General features: G+C 40.7%; 1 protein-coding gene across 1 annotated transcript in view; it reads right to left on the bottom strand.

The window, feature by feature from the left end:
• The window catches only part of edil3a (EGF-like repeats and discoidin I-like domains 3a), a 105,951-nt gene that overhangs the window by 20,927 nt on the left and 67,881 nt on the right, over window positions 1–17,143 (bottom strand). The window contains exons 5-8 of the mRNA XM_079271016.1: window positions 16,230–16,411; window positions 9,240–9,395; window positions 8,009–8,153; window positions 7,627–7,811 (exon numbers count right to left, since the gene is read on the bottom strand). Of these exons, the coding sequence (XP_079127142.1) occupies window positions 7,627–7,811; window positions 8,009–8,153; window positions 9,240–9,395; window positions 16,230–16,411 (668 nt within the window). The remainder of the gene's footprint in view (window positions 1–7,626; window positions 7,812–8,008; window positions 8,154–9,239; window positions 9,396–16,229; window positions 16,412–17,143) is intronic.

The raw sequence follows: 17,143 nt of genomic DNA, 5'->3' as shown, positions 1-17,143 counted from the left end.
TTACTGTTTCAAATTGTAAGAACTGTGAGCACAGTAAAAGCTACACTTAGAAGTGGAATTCATTAACATTGCATTTAGCAAGATTTATTTCTATGCTATTTGCTCTATGCAAATAGTATTTCATTGGTATTTGAGTCTGCAACTGTTTGTATCAGATTAATGGGACAGAAAAGACTTTGTCACTCAACAGTCAAGGAGAAGGTGACCCAAAGCAGCTGCAGCACAAGATTAATGATCCCAGATCAAGTGTTGGGTTGCATCGCTCTGAAGTGCAGCTTGTACTGTGCAGCCTGAACATGACAAGACTGTTCTCTGACATTCAGCCTGCTGCAGTCTCCTCTGGAATAATCAGTTAAACCCCCCTTGGTGCTGGTAGACTTTGGATCCAATAAGCTCTTTGCACTGTGGAATAAACCAACATGGCCTATATAAATTTGCTTTACCATTACATGTTCATTTACCCATTCGCACCCATTCATACACTGATGGCAGGGACGAACATGCAAGGTGCCACCTGCCCCTTCAGGCTTACGGAAGCAACTTGGGGTTAAGTGTCTTGCCCAGGGACACATCGACATGGACTAGCGGAGTCGGGGATCAAACCGTCGCTCCTCTGATTGAAGGACCACCCGTCCTAAGTAGAAGCCAGTGCCTTGGATGAACAATGTTAAGGGACCTTCACATTTCTCTCTTGGGGATTCTTTGTTGATTAAAGCCAGCACCACTGTGTTACATGTCAAAAGTATGCTGATCTTCTCCTATCATCACTATCTTCGGGGATCTCACAAACCTTTGTAGTGTTCTTTGAGTGTGCACATCTGTCATCTTAATAAACATTGAGAGACCACGTTTGCCCACGACAGATCACCAGGCACTAATCCTGCCAAAACTGTACTCTTTTGCTGGCCCAAAAATGATACTCATGGAGAGATACATTAAGAGGGCAAAGTTCATCCTTTGCCTACTGGCACTAGGTTCTTCTTCATAGGAGGGACAGCTTTCTTGTATACGTTGATTATCGAGTTTTAAACACTATAACCACCATGAACACTATCATGTGCCTTTTATCTCACTTTAAAGCTTGGCTTGAGCCAGTCAATCATCTCACATTCATGAATGAAGGCAATGAGTGGAAGATTCAAATGCTGATGACGCCTTTTAGGATCTCTTACCCCCCCCCGCTGTGTTTAAATCAGTCAACAACAATGTTCTTCGTGGCATGTTCTACTGCTTCGTCTTTTCGTCATTTTCCACAAGTCTCTTTAAAGACCATGCTCTATCTACATGGTTCCAAGGTCATCTTTTTGTTGAATCCCGTGTCTGGATCACCTCTAAGCTTGGCTTCATCATCTCTGGTGGCCATTTTCTGTACACACATTTTTACCAGCAAAGTCTGGAAACAAATGGCTGCAACCCAGTTCTGTCACACAGCTATGATAATTTCCAACTTCTACCAGTAAAAGTAAATTAAGCTGTTGTGACAATGCCATGTATTAATCTTACACTCTATTCAAAATATGCACCTGCACTTCTGAGCTCAAGTAATGTGTCATCATAGCACCTAGTGGATATTAAGCCACCCTGATCATCATGGTAGGTATTCGGCCACCACCATTTCCTAAATAATCTGAAACCCCATTCTTTTGCATCCTGCTACAACCCCAGTGGAAATAAACTGTGATATTGGCAATAAAGACATGTATCCAGCTAAACTGGTGCTAGAGTAATAACACTGACTCCACAGGCTTTGCAGCTGTGACTGTGACAGGTCACTTTACTTATGAGTCTCCACTTGTCTTTGTCTCTCCTGTCTGGGTTTATAGTTTCCCACTGTGCTTTCTCCTTGGCCCTGTGTGCTCCAGCAGAGAGACACATTTCCCCCATGTGCTGGCAGTGCCTTAGCTGCTAAGCTGCGACTATTTACCTCATTAGTATCTGCCAATGCAATCCTCCACTCTCGCAGTAGTCATTTGCTTAATTGTTACTTTTGCTCTGCTCTACATATGGAGGTTTACATTTACTCAAGCTCATGGGTTCCTGAGATTTTCTTGCTCTGCTTTCGATGAAACAAAACTGTGGAATTCTTATCCTGCCTACTGCTTGGTGCTTTCTTTTGGATCCAACACTTCCTCAAACCAAACAGTGACAGCAATACAATCTGAACATCAATGTCGAATACAATTTTAGTTTACTTAAATTGTTACCATTATAATTACTGAAGGGTCAATAGTGTAGAAACTTAGAATTCATGTCGAAGAAATTTGAGTCATTCCATAGACGCAATCACACAAGTGCCCATCATGTCAATATCTGACATGAAGGCCTTCGATCTACTTATCCGTGATTACTTATTCCGCACTCCCACGGTCCAGCATGACTCCACCCAACTCGCTTTTTTTTGGTTTTCCATTCCTAAAATAATGGCCGAAGTCATTTTTTGACAAAAATGACTTTGTTGCCTAAACCATCTCCTTATGATGCTGGCCACCTCTGGTAAAATTGCCTACATCCTCAGATGAACAGATCATGCTATTCTACCCCTGTAATATAATGGTCTACGTCAAGACTCAAGAGTGTTAGGCCGTGTTATTTTGTGTTTTCGGAAAAACCTGAAAAAATGACTTGGGCCATTATTTTAGGAAGGTGACGATATGGCAAAAGTTGTGTATAGTACCTGGTACTTTTTTTGGTACCACCTCCAGCCGATACCAGAAGATGGAGTCAAAACACTGCAGCCTGCTGATTGTTTAGAGAGAATTGTCATCATCAATCACGGGACATCCAGCACAAACCTGCCATTTTTAAAAAGCCAAACTACCGTGAATAGATTTAAAAAAATGTCAGCTTTCAAAACTACACCGCACACTACATTGTACACTTGACCATACACTATGTAGACTATGCTGTAGAGTTAATGAAGTGCAGATGTTCCTCTGTTTAGTTGCCAATGAAAGGATTCAGGTGTCGCAGTAAAGATGATGTCATGTAGTAACAGGCGATGTACATTGCAGTGGAAATGAGGCATTATATTACCAGGTCAGGTACCTAAATGACTGATGTGTGACAAAGACTTCTACCCATATGCCGGATTTCTAATTAGCACTGATATATCATTTGTATAGCGGTAATTATCTCAAAGTTTTCACACTCAAGTTTGAGCTCACTCTGCATCATCAGAGGCAGAGGTGATTATCAGGGTGCCACAGCCACACAGCACACATATTTATCACTTTAAGGAGATAATTGGGTGTGAAAACCTTGGAGACAGGGGATAACAAATGAACCGCCAGAACAAAATTACTTTCATAGCTTGTTTTGTAACCTTTGCAGGATACAAATAAATTAAACAAGTTGCAAATTAAGTGACACACTTTGCATGATCAATGTCCACAAAAGACATTTTTGTTGGGGTGTTATTGAAAGAGAACTTACACTGAATCATTATTTACTGTACATATGTACATGATATGCGTTATAAAGTCTGTACTCTATTAAGGGTTCTCGTTCTTGTCTCTGCACTAAAGATGTCCACGGTGGAACTGGGTGAAAGTGGAAATAGTAGAAGGTAATAGCCAAAAGTGAATTTACATGACAGTGTAGTTACTAGAGAGCTCTTTCCAAATTTGGAGGACAAAAGTGGCAAAAAATAATGTGAAACAAAGACATGAGCTGCAGCTATGTAGAACATACCTGATTGTATTATGAATCTGTTCTGTTTGTTCAACTTGTGAACCATTCTACCACTAACATACACAATACAGTACATATACAGTACGGCAGAGGGTGTGTGTGACACCTGAACTGCTTGTTTGGATCAGGAAAAGAAAAAGAAAACAACAGCAAAGCATATAGTGTGCGTTTGGAGATAAATCTCTTCTGTAGTGAAGCATCTGCACTGCACTAGCTTAGGGGCTATGGAACCAGCCGCTGTGCTGTAGCTTAGCTTAAGGGTTCATATTTTCTTTAATCTTGTGTATAAAGCTTAAAGGTGGCATCCGACCAAAACAAACTCAAGAACCATTTCTTATTTATTTTGCTTTGCCACAGGGATTTGTAGGCTTATAAGGGTGTGAGAAAACATGCTAAGAATTTGAGACATGTGATCTTTTCAACTCTCTATGAATAACAACTAGTAATCTGATATCTTCACATGTCGAAGAATTACAAGTGGGTCTATGTTGAATTGATCAGTTAAGATTTGTAATATTCAACTCAAATATTACATTTATCCTCGTATTATTTTGTGTGAAAATGTATCTCCATTTCAACTCCAGATAATATATATATATATATAAATAATAAATATATAACAAATACATTGAAGTGAGAAGTGTGCATGTGAATGATAAACTCCATATATTACACAATTCTGTCTACATATTTAGTGGAGTTACTGTGTCCAAAGGGAAATAATTCCCTGCACAATACTCCTCTGCAGTTTCTTAAGGATAAACCATGTTTCAATAACCACAGTGTGACAAGCTGTTGAACACATTTATATTTAACACTCACTGGTGCAAATTAATTGAAAAATCCATTCTAGGTGGGCTCCCCTCTCATCTTTGTCAGTATTTCTCACCTAAAACTAGTCCCTAATGTTAGCGCTGACATGGTCTGCCCCTAACGCTCGCACTGAAATGGGCAAAGACGCTTTTATGTTCTCTGCCCCTGCAGCCTGGAACCTCTTGCAAACAGATTTGCTGCTAGATCCCAATTAGAGCATTTGAAAATGTTGTGAAAGGTTTGGAGGCTAATTCAATTGATATTTGTAATTTCTTCCGACAGATTCTCCCTTGAACTCAATAAATCAAATAAACCACAAAGCCATATGGAAGGTCAGGCTGGGTTACGTCGGTTACATTGGAGGTGGACACAAGCCTAGCCTGCCGCTTTTCTAACGTGCAACGCGCATTAACGTTAAATGTATATTAGCACTACCAGAGATAATATTATACTTATAATGCAATTGTGCAAATAGCAATAATTCATTTTGTTTACAGAAGAAAATGAACTCTATCCCTGAGAAAATTGTGATCTCAACTCTTACAAGACTCACGCATTCGTAGTGTGAATTCAGTGTTTATTCTCTGCAGCTTGTTTTCCTCTTGTTTGCTTCCTGACGGTGGATATCACACCTGGATTCCTCATCAGTGCTACCCAAAACATCAGATGCGATTCAGAATTCAACATCATAATCCAGGAAAGTGAATCATTGCTAAGTAGTTTGTTGACTCTAATGCAGTTAAGAAATATGAGATGAAGAGACACAATCACACCATTATAACCTTGTTTGTTTCTTTGTCGGAGGAATGTTTACCATAATCCCCCCAAAACACTCCCCACAGTCTTGGAACACTACTTGCCAGAGAATTTGCAGTGCGCGTGTTGCATTAAAAGGAATTCTGTGAAATTGAAAAGTAGCTACTGTCTCTCTGGTAATTTGTCTTTGCTATGTGGACATGTTAATGTGCATAATTAACTAATCAGCTTATGCCAGCTGGAACACTTGCAGTTCAGTCTGACAGCTTCCTCTCCTGAAAACATCTTGAAAGATTCTGGTTCGGTCTACCGCTGTGTAATTGTATCTCCTGCCAGGATAGAATAACTTTAGCTTGGACAGTCCCCAAACAAACAGGTGTTTTTGTTAAGATTGTACAGTGTTTTGTGCCACACAATTTCAATTGTGTAAGTATTTAAACTGCTGAAAACTATGTTCTCCATTTGATGATTCATTGCATGTTTGAGTTGTGTATTTCTATGATTGACATTACCACTAATTGGAACAGTGTGTAAGTGTTCATCTGAGTATTATGACATGTCTCTGTGTTATGGACATACAATTCTTAAGGAAGCAACAAAAGGCCACCGACTATTACTATGAAAAATAAGACACAAAAAGTCAGAAGTCAGAACATTTTTAGAGCTTGGATATACATTTATGTTTAGTTAAAAGGCTAGAATACTTATTTTATAAGAAGGTATTCAGAGTAGCAGAAGATACAAATCTGTCTCCACTGTCTATATATATATAATGTATATATTTACATTTATTTATTTAACATTAAATGAAATTCCTACTGAAATGAGATCTTGTCCAATTATATAAACACATTTAGTCAGATTTTTGATGTTTGTAGAGGTCCCCACTGCTTCCACTGCACACCAGACCAGTTGTCTAGATTAATAGTAACACTTAATTTGTCATTAAGGCTGATTAATTCCATTAATTTGTGAGGTTTAAAGTCATTCAGTAATGTCACTGAGAATCAATTATTTGCCATGGCAACCAGTATGAAGAAGACACTGATTGTGGGAGTTTAACAAATATACATGCGACGATCACTAAATATAAAAAAGTGGGCAGCACCAACAGCTGTGTCTGTATACATGTGAAACAGCACTTTAATCCTAATGTCTACTTTTCCAAAAGCCAGATATTGTATATGTCTGTGTGTGCAGAAATGGTCCTTGGCAGTGGAAGCCATTGATTTTCTCAATGTGTCTGTACAGCATCTCTCCTTTCCAGCCGGCACAGCATGTAATATGAGACCACACGTTTTATTTTACCCACAGCAATCAATTTTGCTTAGCTGAGCTCCCCTGGCCTGGATGGGGCCTGCCTAAGTACCTGTCTCCTCCGACACGCAGCCCAGCATATACCCTTGTCCTGGGCAAAAAAGCTTTCAGCTTAATAAAAAACATATCTGACTCAAGACCCGGCCGATCTAATAACAGCCAGACAAGTCAGCGTGACTACAGAGTGCTAACTGTGTCACTGCCGGGAGGCGGTATCCGTGGAGCGGGTGCAGCAGAAAGGCCAAGAAATCAAAGCAATCACTCTGATCTTCAATACCCTGAGAAGATGATCCATATCACATTCTTCTGTACGATCAGTTTTACAGCTTAAAGTAAGATGTGTTTTTTTATATGAAAGCAAAGAGCATTGACTGCCTTTTATCTTCAAAGAACAAAAAAAAAATCCAATATATGAGGCCATACGTGAGAGCAAACTGGGCATGATTGAGTCTGATTGATATGCATCTTAAACACCCTAGGCCTCCATCAATCTCATATTATTAAGCAGAAAGACTGGGGTGTAAACGTTCACTTAGAGACGTGTCTGGTCCCTTTCAGGATACATTTTCAGCCATCAGTTACTGTAATGAAAACAAATGGATTGGCTGTGTTCATAGAGATAGAAAGCCTGGGCTGCAGCCAAAGATAGCAGGGCTAAACTCTTCAAACAGAGGCAGTGTGGGTGTTGGACTCAAAAGGACTGGCACCAAGAAAAAGAAATGCCGACCTATTACTGACTGTTTTTATGAATAATACTGAAAGCTAGCTAATAGAGGGAGGATTTTGATATGTAATTCCTCCATAGCTCACACTGTACACATCAATGAAGTCTCTCCCTATACAATGCTGCATAATCGAATCTATTTGCATGCATTACGATGTGCTCACCATCAATTACTGTGCAACGGAGGACAGAGCTAATCCTTCAGCAGAGCGAAAACCAGCTATCTGCAGGAACCTGACCGTCTGTTCATTTACCTGCTAATATATTGATACAATCTCGACAGTAGCTACAAAAGATAACACATGTAGCTACAGATAACGTCTTACCTGTAGCCACTGTGACTGGTCACTACGTCCAGCAGTCCAAGCATTGACCTTGCCCTGTTTGTCCAACCGAGCCTTTCCAGGCTCCCAAGTGAACATGTCCATGTTGAGCGTCCTGAAGAGGCTGGAAGCCGTGACCTGGTAGTCCTGGATATGGCCTGACTTCATTCCCAGTGGTTCAGAACAGCCTGGCAACAACAAAAACAGACACTTTTGTTCGAACCTTCCTGACCGCATAACCCACCTGCTCTCCAAATAACTGTATATTTTCAGTGCTGTTGCCACATAAAAAAAAATGCAGCATGACACAATTGTGGTGGATTTTCAGATCACTACATCCTTCATTTGTGTGTACAGTTGGATGAAACATGCTCAGCTCCCTCACCTGTCAACTCGCAACCAAGCAGCTCCATGCGTAAGGTACAGTGCCTCCTGCAGACTTGGGGGTAAATGCGCACGTACTGGGCTTTAATGGGAGGGGTGAAGGAGTTGGCTGATGGAGCGTTGTTATCGACGTTTCCTCTGAAAATCTGTTGCAGGGGATGAAATAACAGCAGATGGGGGCAGGGAAGGATGGTGAAGCAGATCAGTTTTGCCGTTATGCAGTCTCTAGTGTCTACTCCACACTCGACAAATTGCTGTCATTCAAGGTCAATGAGCTAGAATTGCAGGGAATAAATAGACAATTTCTCGCATCATTTGAGCCGCAATTCATAAGAACAGTGTTTTAAATTAGCTCTCCAATTATATCGCCATACGTTCTGGAGAGTTTTATCCTAAAAAGCTCTGATATGAGTGACTGATGTACTGCATGTGTGAGGTGCGGAGAGAAGGCGACACAGAAAGAGAAAACAAGGGAGAGACAGAGCAGTGTGTTTTTATGCGGTACAAGAAAGTAGGAGCTGTCACTGGGTGGCAACAGGTCAATGTGAACAGAAATCCCCGATTTATATTTGGTCAAGAATCAGGGCATGTGACTACCTCAAACACAACGACAGATCCGACTGTGCAGGTGTTTATCTCAGTCTGCTCATACGGCTACAACTTCCACCTCCAACAAATACTGCTTGCAAATTTAGACTCGCAATCTCACTCACATCCTTGCTTTCTGTAGGACACATTTTTACACTATTTTACACGTAGACTTTTATACGCTACAAAAAAAAAGAACAAAACTGAGATCACAGAATGTTCCAAGTTCAGACTCATTGTTCCGGGTAACAAATCTGGAAAGAAGTTTGGAAGTCGGGGTCATTCGTCGGAGCTTGGCCAAATGGAGGAGCGCCGTGGTTGGCTGTCAGGAATGATAGAACGCTGCGTGGCCTATCTTGTGGCTGTTTGTCCCCAAATAGTATAAAAATTCAATCTAGAAGTCATAAAAGTGGAGGGGGGTAAGGGGCAGCAAGGTGGGGCCCGGTGTGTGCTAGCTAATTAAAAAGCCATCTCATCATGTCCTCCACCCTGCCCTTGACTGAGTGGCACAGTCTCTCGTTGCCGCATGTGCACGTGCGAGTGTGGGCATGTGTGTGTATATCAGTCTGTGTTTTACAGAGCGAGAGGCTGAAGGAATAGAGGGGAGAGATGACGAGGGTTGTGTACCCACGCGTGTGTCTCACCATATCATCATCTTTGCCCTTGACTTTGTATGTTCTCCAGGTTTTCCCGTCATCACTGTAGGCTACTTTATAAGACTTGACGTACTCCGGGCTGCCGATACGCTTTGCACCCTGGGTAATTAGACCTGTGACCCTCATTCTCCTCTGCAGGTTTATCTGTGGAGTCAAAAAAAAAAGAAAAAATCAAGAAATTATTGCTTCATTTCCAGACAGTTTGAATGTGTGCATCTGTGTGTGTGTGCACGTGCACGTCATGGGAATCAAGTCACCCCTTTGTATCTGTTCTGTCAGGGCCATCCATCTTATTCAGAACGTCTGTGATCAAATGGAACATTTAATCAATCCTCACGCTCTAGATCCAGCCTGTTAACCCTGTGCAGACTGTCAATATGGTGCCAATGTAAAGCGGCTTGGAGAGCCAAGAGGAAAAGAGAGGGCTAAGAAAGAGGAATGTGATGAATGTTTCCATAGATCCGGCTTAGCGCACACAAAGCAGGATCATTATTATCTCAGCGCCAAAGATGTGTTACACACCATGTTACAGGTTTGCTTTGACATGATTTTCACTCTGACTGAATCCATTTCAGCGAAAGTGCACATATTCCACATATTTTCTTCTCACAAATTAGGTTCTGGTATGTGTATGTTTAATTTATGTTTTCGTGTTTACATTCCAGCGTAGCTCATCAATAAATATTCTTAATGATACATTTACAGTTTTCAGGTGGATGACTACTAAAATGTGGTCGATAAAAATGCACATATACATCTTAAATATTACATCATTTGCTAACTTTTATTTCTTTACTATATATGTTTAAACTAAGTGGATGACATACTGGATGGTCCAAACTGAATTTCCACTCATCACTAATGACCACATCATAATGCCTGGCTCCTAGAGGATCCCTCCATGCAGGGCCAGCATATCCCCCAAGAGCCATTTTATTCGGCGTCTAATGTATACCAGGGATGCAAATAAAAATGATAAAAGGGATACATTTCAAAGCATTCTTGTTTGGTTGACAGGAGTCTCTATGCCCATCACAGCATTGTAGTGTGGTGGTTGGTGCTTCCTCATCTCCTCCCATGTCCAAAATTGAATAACCTACCTCCAGATGCATGGCAGCCAGCCTCAGAGACCTAAAGCACGAGTGGTGTTATATCGGCATGTTTTCCTACACCCTACGTCTTAATATAGTGCCTCACTCTCGCTGTGTAATGCTGGTGGACTTGTTAGAAAAAAATGAGAGAAGTCTCTGGAGTTATTTTGTAATTTTTCTTAACGGCTTTTGACACTGTACTCACAGGCACTCTCTCTCTCACACACACACACACACACACACACACACACACACACACACACACACACACACACACACACACACACACACACACACACACACCACACCACACACTGCCTTTTTCTTTTTCTTTACAGTGAATATCAACATTGATACAAAAAGTAGGGCAGCTTAACACAAGGCAATTTCAGTATTATAATACAGTAAGACACTTGTGATAGTCTGTGACAAATGAGATAAAGTAAATAAATGCCGATGACAATTATTCATTAATCATTTTGGCACTACATTCACAACGAGCTGCTTCATTTTCAAGAAGAAAAGAGACTTTGGCTCACTCTCTGACAAAACATAAAAGCACAGCTGTCTAGTCTTCCGTAGCTGCAGAACAGACGGGAAGAAATAATACAATACTGAGTGAGTATAAGGAAAGGACCATTAACCTGAAATGGCCAAACCTAAAGAAAGAAATGAACACGAGAACAGAATTTGAATTACATCATGAATTGGTCTACTACAGCCCGAGGTCACATTTATTCTTACAGTTTCCTCTTTAAGATCATGCATTCTAACCAACAAAATCCATAACTTAATGTGATGTTGCAAACAAACAAGACTACCGGTATATTTTGTAGCTTATGTTTGCGAAGCTGAAGTCAGCTTCTATTTAAGAACATGAACCACTTTCAAGGTAATCCATGACAAATGGAAGATTAACTTCACAGACAATGTGACCGCATTCAGGAAGGTATTCCAGGGGCTTGAGCGTACTTTACGGTGCAGGAATGTTTAGCATTACTGTGAAATAAGGCAATTTACCATGAAATAAGGCAATTTACTGTGAAATAAGGCAAGTAAAATAGTTGAGAGTAAAAGCTCAAACTGAGCCCACTGAGTTATACTCTCTTTTTCTGTTAAAGAAAAAAATAACAACTCTAAGCCGTGTCTCCTGAGGACATTAGAGATCACAATAACGGCTCTTACAGATCCAGCACAAGAGAATAACTGTAGACGTTCACCGACCTTGTCTGAACTGTCAAGATCTAATGGGGTAATGCATGCTAGTTCTATTGCAGTGTTGATTTCCTGACTAATTTACAGTTGTAGAGACAAGCCTCAATTACAGATATGTTGATACACACTTAAACCAACCTATCAAGTTAATTATACACAAGGACCGCTCTTAGAGCCTTCAGAGCTGCGATGAGTCCCACCACTCTTTCTCATTCCAGCATTTCTTTGCTCTTCTCAGTTTCCTCTATAGAGATAGATACTTCTCGCGCTAATTAGAAGCTATGTCACTAAAAGGCCACTGCCGGGATAATTGGGGTGATCGTTCGCATTTTTAATGACCACGCAGAAACATACGTCTGTCAGCTCAGCGCTAATAGTGATGCATTTATTTGGTTGAGTGAGGCATCATCGGAAACATCCTCCATGGGGAGACCTTTGTCAGCGGACAGATACGCGTCAGTTGGAAGGAAAACACGTCAGTGTGAGAGGTACTTAACCTAAAATGCCTAATTTACGCATAATACTACACTCAGCATTGCAGATTAAGACAACAAATTTGGAACACGTTTTTTGATAATACCATCTCTATAATACCATCTCTATAATACCATCTTGCATTGTGCAATTGAACCCAAACTTTGATGACACATGCAGAGATGAATGCTCAGCAAAATGTGGCATTTTAACTTATTCCCATTACTCCGTGGTCATGACACTGAATCACTTTAGATTATTCACAGTCCATCTTTATGTCAAGACATAAACATACTATGACTCAAATATTTTACAAAATCAGCATGATTGTCTACCACTAAGTATATTTTGATGCAGATCTTTATCAATATATGGAATACAAATGTCAAATTACTGACTTGTTTGTCCTTAGCAGATGTTTGCACTCTCTACGTTTGTGCAAAAGGGAGCCAGAAGAAAATGTTTTAAATGAAACTCTTACCCGTCCACCATTTCACCCTTTCCTTTTCCCTAAAACATAGTGTCCTGGGTAGGAAGTGCCCTGGGAAAAAAGCTTCTACATCATATCAGTTTAACCTGTTTTCTCTCTGAAAAACATTCACTTTTTCCCTGTGTGAGAAAAACACAATTTTGAGCCAACCATATTTTCTACAACAATTTTTAAGAAACGATCAATAAGGTCCTGGTCCTTTTGACGATTAGCTCTTCGAATTCCCACATACACATAGTATAGTAATGACTTGGATGTATTGTGCTTATAACAAGGCAGGTCTTGAGTTACATTGAACAAAGACACAGGCGTTAACATGTGCAGATAATTCTGTTTTTGTTCTTTGGGTATATGTTTTAATCTAGATGTAGAGCCCAGTGCAGTTAGAAATCAATATGAGTTGTGCATCATAACTACAGCTGAATCGATCAGTCGATGTGTCGACCGTCAGAAAATGAATTGCCAAGTGGCAACTGTTTAAAAAATCAATCAATCATTCATTTAGTTGAATATTTCAAGTAAAACAGCCAACAATTCTCTGGCTCCAGATGTGAGGATTTCTTCCTCATTTACGAAAAAACCCCCGGATTGTTGGGATGACAGAACAAGCTATTAGGTCACCTTGAGCTGTGTCAGCAGGCATTTTTCACGATTTCCTGACATTTTATAGAGAGAATGGTTGACTAATGGAGCAAGAAAATTGTTAACTGTATATTCAATAAAAGCATAACCATCAGTTGTGGACCTAATCATAAGTAAAACTTCAATTCAAATGTGTATAGTACTGCAGTGCTGCTGTAAGGGACTGGCTCACTGACTTATGTCATATCATATTATAACTTGCTCAACAATGAAGAACAGTATCAAATACCTTTTTTATATTTACATAAAATGCTCTCCAGCGCTCATTAAACAGAAAAAAACATGTTTATTAACAGCTAGCTTCCAGGTCTTTATCTTGCCAAGACCACTGACGATTACCAAATATCATACCAACAAGCAAGACCTCATCCAAACATCACACATGCATTAAAAAGCCAGGAGCACACAAAGTGGTACAATATCCTCTGTTGATTGAGATCACAACTGTTGAGGGAATTGCAGCAGTATTGTAACAATTACATTTCCCTGTGTCCTTGAAGCTACAAAAGAGCCCTGTGGCACTGTTGTGTGAAAACATTAAAAATGAAAAACATTCAGAAACACACACACACACACACACACACACACGATGTTCATACTAAAATTAAATCAGCTTTTAGTTTTTTCTTCTCTTTTTGTTTAATTTATATGATGTTTGGTGTGTAAGGTAATTAAACCTTATGGTCTGTATTTCACCTAACCATCACACGCCAGAGAAGGTTTGAGATACCGGTGACTCATCGTAAAACCACAGCATAAAAATAATCCAGACCGTGTCACAACCTCACATTAATAGACAGTGATATGCCATTATGCCGTTTGGTCATAGAGGCATTGCAAATGTGTATAGGATTTAAAATAGCCTGAACCAATGGTCCACATCTGAGCTACTGTGGCAGGACCAGGAGGAGACCGCCCCACCAACCACCTGCCAGTGATTTGAAGCATTTGAAGAGGTGGTCGCTGTTAGACCGCTTGTTAGAGACCGATGCATTGCTCATGGCAGAGATATAGGTCTCTAGCTCTGAGCGCTGCATTAAGCATTGGCTCATGAATCCAAACTCATTTTCATCCAAATCAAGATTTGGTGGAAAAGCTTATTGCATTCAGCCCAAAAATGTTATATAATATGAATAACACTTGTTGTACTGCAGTGTATGTATCGAAAAGCTTTTTCCAATTACTAAAGACTGCAGTCATGCTGTGGGTATTCGTCACATCTCAACCCCCTAACAGACTGTAGAGTTGAATACTTTGACAGCAAAGCTTACTCTGAAATGAAAAGGGACAGAAAGACACAGACTTTGAGTCGAAGCAGGCTACATAGCTCATTAACGGTTTACCTTGCAATACATTATGTACAGACCCTCTAAACCTTCGCAAGTGATTTGAATTGTTTCATTCTTCCAACGCAGCCGGCTGGAGCTATATTTTGCTGAGATTGGCCAGACCTGCAGCATATTTCCCTTGAGTGTTCAAATGCAATTTTATGTGTGAGCTAGTCGTGGCGAAGCTGTGGAAAACTGATATTCTGACAGTACAAAAATGTGTGAACAGTAGCAAGCTCAATTCACAAAGACACGAAACAACATGAATACAAACTAAATATGTACAGTGAACACATGCTTTGTTTGCACTTCTATGATGTAGTATTCAAAGTATGTTGGCTCTGTGTTTGATTTGAAAGAGCAGACACAGGCTGACTTCCAAAAACACATGCTGCACCAGAGAAAACCTTACGAACAGCCAGACCAATCTGATCCCTATCCTGATGGAGTTGTCATCCGTCAGTGTAACCTGTTTCACATGACAGACATGCAAACGCAGTCACGCCACGTCACTCTGCACTACAAAAGCACAGGCTCGCCTCCTGAACATAATCCCAAAACACAGACTTGACCGCACACCTCTGTTCCCACGTCCCAATTATCCAGGCCCTCTGTAGAAACACACAATGCCTTCAGCATCCTGCACAACATCCCACGTGGCATTATTATAGTCAAACAAACCGCCTGAATGTTTTATGTCGCGCTCTCCTCAGCCTCTCCATGTGCCGGGCTTCTTTTCTCTCACTCATGTCGGGCTGTTTCTTTGACGCTCTCTCGCTCTTTTTCCTTCTTTTACACATCAACTTTTGCCCTGTGATACTATTCTCGTGTTGTTAGGTGCAGCTTCGCTTTCTCCATCACGCTGTCACACTGTAGTATGTTTTCCCATTACATTTTGTTCACGGTTCACTGTCCGTGTGTCATATATCTGATAACGGCCTCCTTCAAAAGGTTGCTGTCAGCATTTCTGTCGTCACAGAAGTGACTCAAGAGTAAGAGAAATGTAACGCAGCCAACAAAATCTTATTTATATGATAGTTTAATCAATCAGCGACCTTAATGATGAATTACTTTCACTTTTTTATGAGCACCCTTAGGTTGTCATATAACCATTCTGAGGTCTTTACTAAATGTCAAACGGAAGGACTGAATTGTTGTGCTGGATTCAATATTGTTTGTGGGTAACAGGAAAATGACTAACAAATAAAATAAATGACTGAATAAATATTAGTGCTGATTGTTGTGCACAATTATATATCAAATATTTCTCTTGACAGCAGAGAGATTTTCTGATCAAAATGTATACAAGACATAACTAAAAGAAAGCAGGGTGGCATTGAGTAATGACAACACAACTTCTATTGTGACACAAAATACAGCAAGTGCCAATGCAGTTACTTTACAACAGGGAGCATGTCACGACTACAAGTAAAAACTGGAGACGGCAGAGCTGAGTAACTCAAATCATCACCACGGACGCAACAGCCACTAGCTGAAAACAGCTACGCCCCGTCACATTGTTCATCACCCGTGATTACACCTACATCTGTTCTACCAAGGAATTAACTGTTCACATTTTATTCTAAACATCAACTACAAACAAGTGATTAGCTTACATCTAACAGTCTAAAGCCACAACAAACAAGAGAATGAAGCGTATCTATAATGTAGACAATGTGCTCATTCACTTGTGTCTGGCCCTGCTCTGTGTGTGTCCGGTCCTTTGACTGTGCGTTACCTGGATCCACGGCCATCTGTCATTTTCGGCAGCAGTCCAGGCATTCACCAGGCCCTTCTTGTTGAGGCGGGAGAAGTACGGGTACCACTTCTGCAAGCCGAAGAGAGCGCGGTGGGTGGAAGAGGCTGTTATCTGTTGGTTGGAGATTATACCGCCCTCCATGCCCAGTGGTCCAGAGCATCCTGAGCGAAGAGAGGGAGAAAGAGACAGATGAGTCTGATCATGTCATTTCAGCACTCAGAAACTGAGCGTGTGCAATGCATATACATTACTAAAAACACCACCAAGGCCGCATTTTATGTCGGTGTTTTTGTCCTCCATATATTTCTTCATTTTTTACTTCACTGTCTCCACATCAGAGTCAACATCCTTGTTTGTCTTCGAGATGAAAACCTCAGTCTCGTCTACGTGTACAGTATCACACATGGTCATTAAAACTGCCACATTTCCTTCCCCCTTTGTTTTAGTGATGACCTCCTGCTGAGACCTTGCCTTTAAGGTTCTCATAGATTTGTGCACCACGAATTTGTTAGTTTCCATCATGGTGAAACCCTTTTGAGTCATGGCAGACCATCAAGAGGACTCGTATCTGCCTTCATGCTGTCCATATCCGAGGGGCTAACAGGTTGCTCCTTCATCTCTTCCATCAGCAACCCTAGCCCTGAGGATTCCTCCCAAGTAGCTGCTGCCACTTCTGGACAGCGCATCATCCCCAAAGTCAACAAGCTTTGTAACAGCTTCAGACGTCCTACAGGCTGCAGTGGGGAGGCATGACAACAATATCTTCAGACAAAAACACCAAGCTTTCTTCTGTAAGCAACTTGTTTTCCCTCTTAATCCTTATTGGTATATCCAGACACATCAAGGGCATTTTAATAGACATGCATAACTGTGGTGAAAGGAGTTCTGGCAGT

The sequence above is a fragment of the Melanostigma gelatinosum genome, assembly GCF_949748355.1.
Source record: "Melanostigma gelatinosum genome assembly, chromosome: 6".
NCBI lineage: Eukaryota > Metazoa > Chordata > Actinopteri > Perciformes > Zoarcidae > Melanostigma > Melanostigma gelatinosum.
This window is presented reverse-complemented; position numbering and strand designations above follow the sequence as displayed.